General features: G+C 56.0%; 1 protein-coding gene across 1 annotated transcript; it reads right to left on the bottom strand.

Moving 5' to 3' along the window:
* Window positions 1–1,355: 1,355 nt before the first annotated feature.
* On the bottom strand, window positions 1,356–6,692 carry CHADL (chondroadherin like). Its single transcript, XM_061450741.1, has 5 exons — window positions 6,580–6,692; window positions 5,373–5,543; window positions 3,637–5,298; window positions 2,322–2,488; window positions 1,356–1,992 (listed from the first exon to the last, which is right to left on the bottom strand). Exons 2-5 carry the CDS (start codon window positions 5,523–5,525, stop codon window positions 1,794–1,796), a joined length of 2,181 nt encoding a protein of 726 aa, XP_061306725.1. The 5' UTR covers window positions 5,526–5,543; window positions 6,580–6,692; the 3' UTR covers window positions 1,356–1,793.
* Window positions 6,693–9,637: the final 2,945 nt, after the last annotated feature.

The raw sequence follows: 9,637 nt of genomic DNA, 5'->3' as shown, positions 1-9,637 counted from the left end.
CATTGGTTTGGGTTTGGGTTTTCATGTTTTTTGAGGGATACAGTAGCATTTTTCTGTGCACTTGCTGCTGTTAACTTGCCAGTTCTGCATAAGGGCTGAATATGACATTAGATAACTTAAAGCGAGGGATGTCATTTCCCATTTTAGGGCAAAACAGTAATATTCCTCTCTCCAGACAGGCCTCAAAGTTGAGGAGAAAAAGCAGAAAGGTCAGTATGGCAACAGTGAGGAAAACCAGTTTTAAATCTGGAGCAGGTCCCTGTGAGCTGTCTGCAGGTGAGGATGTGTCTGGTAGTGCCACTGCAGGGCAAGCAAGTGCCTCCTTATATCCTACAGGGACAGCCTTGGTCATGGAATAGCTGCCTTGGCCATGTCCCCTCAAGCTCCAGGCGAGAGCTTGTCATGCTAAAATAGTCCCTGCTTTTCATGACCAAAAAGAATAAATGTTGGCAGGCTGTCTACAGAGCATGGGGTAGAGACTAGGGGTGATAAACACAGTCTTCCTCTTTTTTCCCTTCTAAAGAGGGAAACAAAGCCTTTCACCAGAGAGGAAAGAAAGGGCTGTGTGGCAGTAATAGAACACAGGTGGGAGAAGTGGGGAGGGTCTGTGTCAAGGCAGGTGTGAGATGTGCCATCTTAGCCCACCCCTAACTGCCCCCAGGAGAGGGAAACCGTGGTGGGGTGAGCATGGTAGGGGAGGGAGGTTTATCAAAGGCTTTTGATGGGGCCTCCCTGCCCACCTGCCTCTGGCTGCTCCCTCTCCCAGCACCTCTGCCTCTTATCACCAACTTGTCATAGATGGCTTAATGCAGTGGCAAAGCCATTGCGTATTTCTCTTGTCAAACAGCTGGGATTGAGAGCCAGCTTTCTTCATAGGATGGTAATTTCCAAATGCCTTTAGCTTTCTTAGATTCAGATTAGATATTGGGTAGATTCAGATATTAAGAGATATTCACTATGAGGGTGGTGAGGCACTGTCACAGGTTGTCCGAAGAACCTGTGGCTGCCCCATCTCTGACAGTGTTCAAGGCCAGGTTGGATGGGGCATTGAGCAACTTGGTCTAGCGGAAGGTGTCCCTGCCCATGGCAGGGGGCTGGAACTGGATGAGCTTTAAGGTCCCTTCCAACTCAAACCATTCTGATTCTATGATTCTTTGTTTTTTTTTTTTGCTGTAGCCAGGGTAGTTCAGTGGCTAGATGAGTCTGTCCTTTTAAAGCCTTCTCAATCTGAACAAAATTCTGACTTTAAAATGGGACTGAGGCGTCCCAACCTGGCCTGCCATGAGGAGTAAGTTGGCCACATGCCATTCAATCAACAGGGTCACTGATCAAATTTTGCAGGACATAGAAAGGTTTTGTTATGCTTTAATTCTGAGGAGCTGCTGTGGGAATTTAGGCTATGTTTTCACTCATGATAATTTTTGTGTTTCCTGCTCTCAAGACCCAGGCCTGTGCAGGATCTTTCACTGGTGCCGTTTGCAGTCCCACTCATAAAAACAAAATGAAGCTTGTGGATTCCAGCTTTCCCATATGGCTGGCAGAAGCCTCAGGAAGAAAAAGCAAGGATTTGTCTTTGTTGTTCAAGTCATCAAAGCATGCTGCAAATACTGCAGAAGCTTTTTGCACCAGGTCTCTCCAGAGTCGTGTCTCTGTGTCCTGCAAAACCAAATGCTTTGTGATGCTTTGGCAATTGAGCATCACTTTGGTGGCACCAGCCTTTCTCCATGTTCCATGTTCTCCATGTTGCTCTGGCTGAGACAAGTCTAGAAATCCTGTTGCAGCCTGCACGTTTCCTAAGCTCTGCTCTTCATGAAGCCTCTGGCTGGTGATTTTCCCAACCTCTTTTTCTTGCTGGGCTTGCTTTCAGCCTTGGTCATGTCTCCCCAGCCAGGGCAGGTTTGGAAGGTGGTGGAAAGCTTCACTTTCAGCCCTCTGGCTTCTGTAGGGGACCCACAGGTGGCCCCTACACGGAGGTTGAGTTTTTCGATCCACCTGGAAACATGGCAGGACATCAGGGAAGGGAACAGGATGGGGCAAAGGGAGAGATGAAACTCAGTGCCTGTGAGTGGGCACGGGACACTTCAGAGCCAGGCCATGTTGCTCAGGGTCTTACCTGGGTGACGTTTGAATACCTGAGTATGTGCCTACGGCAGCCTGTGACTGCTTTCCCTGTGCCAGGAAAGCGCAGGCTACTTCGATCCTTGCACACAGACACATGCTCTGTCTCACCACCGTGACCCAAACCAGCCAGTTTGCCATCCGCCCCCCCCGTGGCAGGGTGCAGATGTCGCCTGGGGCCATTCCCCCCTCGTGGCACTCACCGGCGCAGGGGAAGGAGCTGGCAGTCACAGTGGAAAGGCACATCCCGCAGGTTGAGGATCTCCAGCCCAGTGAAGTTGCTCATACTGGGGATGCTGCTCATCTTGTTGCCCTCCAGGTGGAGGCTTCGGATCTTGGGGCCGAGGCCAGTGAAGGCACTGGGGGAAATCTGCAGTTAAGGGAGAGAGTGAGTCAGGGGGGTGCTGGCAGGTGTAGGAGAGCTGCCCCTCCCCTACCAATTAGCTGGGGGGGGGGGGGGTGCAAGCCTCTCCTCAAGCTAGTGGTCACGTGAAAGAGCCATTTATAAACAGCAGGGACTGTGAAAACTCAACTGGTTTCAATCACGTTTTAGGACTCATTAGACCCTGTTCAACCTTCTTAGAAATAAATAAGGTGACATGCAGGAGGTATTAAAGTGACCCCTGGATGCTCTTAAGCTCATAGAATCAGAGTGGTTTGGGTTGGAAAGGACCTTAAGACCATCCAGTCCAACCCCCCTGCCATAGGCAGGGACACCTCACACTAAACCATGTCACCCAAGGCTCTGGCCAACCTGGCCTTGAACACTGCCAGGGATGGAGCATTCACAACCTCCCTGGGCAACCCATTCCAGTGCCTCACCACCCTCACAGTAAGGAGCTTCCTCCTTATATCCAATCATCTAAACTTCCCCTGTTTAAGTTTTAACCCCTTACCCCTTGTCCTATCACTACAGTCCTGATGAAGAGTCCCTCTCTAGCATCCCTGTAGGTCCCCTTCAGCTATTGCAAGGCTGTTACAAGGTCTCCACGCTGCTTCGCTTCTCCAGTCAACAGCCCCAATTCTCTTAGCCTGTCTTCGTACAAAACGTGCTCTACCCCTCTGATCAACCCCTTGTGGCTCTCATCTGGACCTGCTCCAATGGTTCCATGGCACGAGAGTGCTGCTAATACCACTTTCTTGAGAGAATGGAGTTATTCAGAGTAACAGCGAATGAAGCCACAGGGCAGCCCGTAAGAGAAGTATGGCTAGGGCTGGGGGGGTGGGGAATAGTCTGAATTTCACTGAAATTGGGTGTCTTTCAGGACTGGAGGCAATAAGCCTGTCCCAGAGGAGCTGGAGGCAATGTTGGAGCAAGGCAATGCTCCAGGCAAGCCTGAAGATGCCTCTCTTCCCAGCCAGGCTGTGGAGCAAATCCTGAAGCCTTAGGAGTTTGGAGACATCTGCTTGAATGCCCCTATAGGGGCCACCAGCCCCTATAGGGCAATGGAACAAGATTGGACCAGTGGCTGTGCCCTGCGGTGACTCTGCCCCTCAGGGGTTCCTAGCCCCAGACACCTGCTGCAGGCCCATGTTGTCCAGGTAGAGGTGCTGCAGGCTGGAGGCCACAGGCAGGAACACTCCGTCCCCCATGTACTTGATGGGGTTTTGGGACAGCTTCAGCTCACTCAGGGCAGGCAGGCCCTGCAGGGCTGCCGTGGGCACTTCTGCCAGCTGGTTTCCCTCTAGGTGCAGCTTCTCCAGCATCACGGTGGGAGCCAGGGCGGTGGGAGTGATGTGCTTGATGGTGTTCCCAGCAAGGTAGAGCCAGCGCAGCCCCCCTGCCCCGGCCAGGTCACCCTCTGCCAGCTCCTCAATGGCGTTGTGCTGCAGATGGAGGGAGATGAGGTTGGGCAGGAGCTGGAAGGCCCCTGTGGGCAGGCGGGTGAAGGCGTTACGGTCCAGGTCGAGGTAGGCCAGCTGTGGGGCACCCTCGAAGGCGGTGGCTGCCAGGGTGGAGAGGCGGTTGTTGGTGAGGTAGAGGTAGACCAGGCTCTCCAGTCCCCGCAGCGCCCCAGGGTGCAGCACCCTGATGCTGCAGCTCTGTAGGTGGAGGGACACCAGCTCCTTCAGGCCAGGGAAGGCACCCGGTGGCACAATCCCAAAGGCGTTTCGGCGCAGGTCGAGCAGGCGGGTGTCCCTGGGGAAGCCCTGGGGGATCTCCTGCAGGCCCCTGTTCTCACAGGATCCGTGGTGGACATCGGGGGAGCAGGAGCACCCGCGGGGGCACTGCCTGCTGCCGCCTGCCCTCGGCTGCTCTGACGGCGTGGCAGGGGTGGGGGGCAGCTCGTGGTGGCCGCATCTCATCTCGGGGGGCCTCAGCGAGTCCAGGGTCCGGCCGCGGAGGGCAGCAGGTGCCGCACAGGTCCCCTCCACCTGTACCCGCTCCCTCACCAGCCAGTCGTGGAAGGGGCGCAGGAGGCAGGAGCAGAGCAGGGGGTTGCTGGCCAGGTTGACCCTCACCAGTGCCCCAGGCCCAGCCAGGGCCGGCAGCCCCTGCAGCTGGTTAGCGTGCAGGTCCAGCGTGCGCAGCTGGGGGCTGCGGGTGAAGGCTTCGGCTGCCACGTCCTGCAGGGCTGCGTGGTCCAGGAAGAGGTGCTTCAGGGAGGCCATGGCCAGCGCCTCCTCGGCCAGGCAGGTGATGGGGTTATGGCCCATGTCCAGCCGGGTCACCCCGTCCAGCCTGGCCAGGGCCTCGCCAGGCAATGCCTGCAGCTCGTTGTGGTCCAGGCTCAGCCTGTGCAGTGCGGGCAGGGCAGCGAAGGCCTCGCTGCCCAGCACATGGAGGGTGTTGTGGGACAGCCGGAGCCACCTGAGGACCGCCAGGCCCTGGAAGACCATGTCTGGGAGGTAGACCAAGGCATTTGCCCTCAGGTCGAGCACAGTGAGGGACCCCAGATGGCCAAAAGCACCCGGCTGGATCTCCTCAATGCGGTTCCCCTCCAGAATGAGCTGCTGGAGGGAGGACAGCCCATCTAGGGACTCCTGGTAGAGGATGGCTATGTCGTTGGAGGCCAGGTTGAGGTAGACCAGCCTCCCCAGCCCTCGGAAAGCCCCTTCCTCCAGCTTCTCCACCTTGCAGCGCTGCAGGTCCAAGTGCGTGAGGTAAGGGGTACCAAGGAAGGCTCCCGCTGGGATGGCCGTGAAGCTGTTGCCCCGAAGGTCCAGTTTCTTGGTGAGCTGTCGGTCACACAAATAAAACATTGAGTTACCGCAGGGCTGCCACCACCCCCTGCTCCCTGTCCCCTTCCCACCTGCGGGATGGTAGTGGGGACGGCCGTCAGGCTCCCGTTGAGGCACAGGACATGGGCACGAAGGTTGTCGCAGACACAGGGTGCGGGGCAGCGGGCAGCAGCTGTCTCCCCCAGTGCCACCATGAGCAGGAAGAGCCCCCAGGACAGCCTCATGATGGAGGGCACCTGTGGCTGTGGAGACAGGGTGGTGAAACCAGGAGTGTCCCCAAACAGCCGTGTCTACCAGCACCGGCTGCCAAGGGGGGCTGTTGCTGTGACCTAGTGGGGCAGGTCTCACTGCCTCTTGCTCTCACAGTGATTTTACAGGTCATAAACAAGGAAGAGAGTGGAAGAAGGAGAAAAGAAACATTCAGAATGAAGAGTGAAGGGCACAAACAGCAGGGCTCCACTTGGAGACCTGAAGCCTAAATTCCTGAGGGACATTTGGGAGCACCTACAAGGGGCCTGGCAGGAGCACTGGTGTCACCTGTGGGGACCTGGCTTGGAGCAGATACACCCCTACCCCATTTTCTTTGTATAGCTCTAGCATAAAATGGTCTTGATCTGTACAAGGTAACAACATGCCCCCTATGAGAGGCTTGGGTTTTGTGTAAGGCAAGCAGGTATAGCCATTCACAGGATGTGATTACGCTGGCTTTCTGAGCTGCCACCTCTTGACTGCAAACGTCCCCTCTCTTGTCACCCTGGCCACTTCCCAGCTCACAGCTCTGTGCCTCCCCGAGCTGTTCATAGCAGGGTTTGCAATAAATCGCCACTGTTCAGCAGCAGGAAGGAGGGGTTGGGTTTGGCCAGACAGAGGTGAACCCCTGGGGTGGAGGTGCCAGAGAGAGGCCAAGGCTGGGGGGAACACAGAGGGGTGGTGGGGCTGCAGCTATGGTCAAAGCACTCCCCCCCCCCCCAAGCTCTCGGGAGCAGAAGCAGTGGGGTCTGCAAGGCTGTAACTCATAGAGCCACATGGTGCCCATCCCCTCGCCCACCTTGGCTCCTCATCCCTCATGGTTCCACCCCCAGTCTGCCCTCCACCCGCCACCACAGCCAGACCCTCCTCAGCCACACACACACACTGGGGCCACCATGCCCCCCGTGCAGCCACCGGCCAGTGTCACCAACGCGATGTCCCCATGTCAGCCCCCATCCACATGCCAGGCGTCACCTCCCACCCCGTCCCACACACCTTGGGGGTCACCCACCTGGGGCCTGGGGGTACCTGGACCTCAAGGAGTGGTAAGGAAAGGGAGGAGAGCAGCCGGCTGCCCTGTGCAGCAGCGGCCGAGCGCCTGTGCCAGTGTTTGCTCTCCCTGCAGAAGCGAGAGCTGAAAGGGGCCCGTTGTGTTGCCTTCCCAGCAGCGCTCGCCGCACGGAGCCAGAAACGCAGGAGGAGGAGAAGGAGGAGGAGGTGGGGGGGAAGAAGGGGAGGCCGATCTTGGAGAGAAGGCAGAGACCCAGCCATCACCTCCCTCCCTGTATCACAGGGGTCCGGGAGCACCAGCACTGGGGAGCCCAAGCCCAGAGCGCTCCAGCACCAGCCCAGCCAGAGCCCACGTGGGGTTTGCTCTTGCTGCTGCTCAGGCTTTGCCTTTTCTTTTCCTGCTGCCTAAGTCACAGGAGCTACAGAGCTGCAGGGCAGAAAGGTGACATCCAGCCAAAATGGCAACAGCAGCAGTAAGCCTGAGCTGGCAGGGCTGGCTACAGGGCTGTGCCTCGTTTACAGCCCTCCCGTCTCCTCATCTTGCTTCTCTGCCTGCTTCCAAGAGGCCAGGGGTGGCAGTGCCTGTGTGAAACACACAAGTTTGTTGCAGAAGGGCAGGGGGGCCTTTGTTCTCCTCCTTGACTCTCATTTCCCCTGTTTGGCTCTGGGCTTTGTTCCCCCAGGGAACACGAGCAGATCTGCAGCCTGGCAAAAATCTCATAAAAGGGAGAGAAACCCGAGTAAGCCCTTCCCTTGTTCACCAATCACCTCAGCTGCCAGAACCAGTACATCCCATCCTGGTGCCACCTGTGGGTGATGGACATGCTGGATGGCACCTGCCAACCTCCCCACTGCCAGATGGCCAAAGCCTTCCTAGCTGTGGCCTTGGGCTGGCATCCCCTTCATCCCTGCAGCTCCCAGGGTGCTTATTGCTCCCATGACACAAGGTGACCCAACTGCATCTTTATGGCACCGCTTTTGTGCTCATCTCCACTCTGCTCTGTAGGGAGGACCACTGGGGATGTAGATCTAGAGGGGATGAATCTGCCTCGGGCTGGTGGCAGTCACCCTGGGCAGCTCAGAGCTTGCACTGAACCACCAAGACCCATCCTGAAGTGGTGGTGGCCTTGGGGAGAGCCACCTGAAGGGAGCAGTGACTGTTCTGGGTGCTCTGCCTGGTGGTCTTCACCCTGCGCCTCCTGCATGCATGGCTGGCCCTTATGCCCCTCTGAGCTGTTACTAATAAGTTCTGTGGCCTGTGCCCCAGCACTATCCCTGGCAGTGTTCAAGGTCAGGTTGGACGGGGCTTGGAGCAATCTGGTCTTGTGGAAGGTGTCCCTGCCCGTGGCAGGGGGTTAGAACTGAGTCAGATTTAAAGGCCATTTCAAACCTAACAATTCTATGATCCCAGTGCCACCACCTTGCAACACTGCCTCTTCCCCATGCTGGAGGCTGGTTTCTTCACAGACCTGATGAGCATCACTACGCTCTGCCTAAGGGACAGTGGGGTGGAGCAGCTCTCGCTGGGCACTTGGAGGGGTCTGGGGAGCCTCAACCAGATCCTCTGCTGTGACCACCCTGCACCTCAGTGGAACACCATCTGCCAGCTGATGTGGAGCTACCTGCGCAGCCACCATCGCTGCCCAGCTCCCCACCGCGTGGCCCCTCCACCCGTTATCCTGGCCAGGTCCTCCCACCCCTGCATGGCTGACTGAAGGCACCAACACCTCCCTGGCTCTGCTGGAGGACCATGGGGAAGTCGAGGTGTGGAACCAAGTACCCTGGCAGCGAGAACCACGCCTGCCCTTTCCCTAGCCTCCCCCAGGCTTTTAGGTTGTTCGCTTACCCAGCAGTGATTGAAAGCAGAGCTTTAGCTTCTGCCAAGGCTGGAGGGAGGCAGCCAACCTTTCCTCTCTCCGATGGGGCATGGCAGCAGGCTTGAACTTCTACTTGATGGGGCTTAACCCACCTTTACCAGGCCAGACACTTTTGCTTTCCATGAAAGAAAATGTTTTACCTTTGCTGGTAAGGAGCACAGTCCTATTGTTACCGGTACAGGGTTTCACTGCTCACGCATCATAGAATCAACTAGGCTGGAAAAGACGTTTAAGATCATCAAGTTTGACACCCCAAGGTGCTCCATGCAGAGAGCTCTGCACCACCGCTGCCTGGCTGGGCTATGTTCAAATTAAAAATGCTACTGACAACAGCAGTACTTCTGGGGTTAGATAGTTGCACAAGACAGGCTGAAGCAGTACTGGAATGACCCTGTCTTCCTTCACGGTACTGCTGGGAATCAGTCCTCCTCTGGGATCAACTTCTGCTGGAAATAACAGTTAACAATTCCCACCCTCTTTTTTCCTAATCTTGAGGCATAAACCAATTTTGAGGGATTTCTGAGTCCATGGGCTACCTAGAAGCTATTTGGTTTCTGCAGAGCCTGTAACTTCTATCCTCACACATCCCTTTTTCCTATAAACATCTGACCTCGACACTGAATACCAGGACCAGGAAAATCCTGCTACTAAGTATTGCTTGCTTTTGAAAAACACTTCGGGATCAGCATCTCAAACTTGTTCTGCTACTATGGCTACTCAAAGCTTCCCGCACACATTCGCCCCACAACCTGGCCCACAGGTCTGTCTGGGAGCAGCAGCACCCCTCTGACCTTCTTTAGCAGGCTCTGTGTACGCACACACTGTGCTCCACCAGACCCACTGCAGATGACCTCCTGTACAGTGTAACCCTTTGGCTTGGTCTCTGCATCATGTTCCTTTTCTCCATGACCCTCCTCTGGGGCAGAGGGACATGAAGAGCAGCAAGACGCCAAGGAGCCTCAAGAAAAGCTGTGTTCAAGACTTACAGAAAACACAGATTCTTTTATGTCCCAGTTTTGCCCTGAAGCTGATGGCAAAACTTTACAGATTTGCTTGTGCATCAGGCAGGTGAAGGAACGAGCCAGGAATGAGGTGAAAGAGGCAGGGCTCGGCCTGCAGTGACTGAAGCTCCTTCTGTAGGCACAGGTACCTTCACTTCAGTTGTTTTTCACCCATTTGGACACAGAGGAGTTCCCAGC

This window comes from Pezoporus flaviventris, unplaced genomic scaffold (genome assembly GCF_033815535.1).
Source record: "Pezoporus flaviventris isolate CSIRO_AGI_PZ_B2104156 unplaced genomic scaffold, CSIRO_AGI_Pfla_v1 ptg000011l, whole genome shotgun sequence".
Lineage (NCBI taxonomy): Eukaryota > Metazoa > Chordata > Aves > Psittaciformes > Psittacidae > Pezoporus > Pezoporus flaviventris.
Note: the sequence above shows the minus strand (reverse complement) of the source record. Positions and strands in the feature narration are given on the sequence as shown.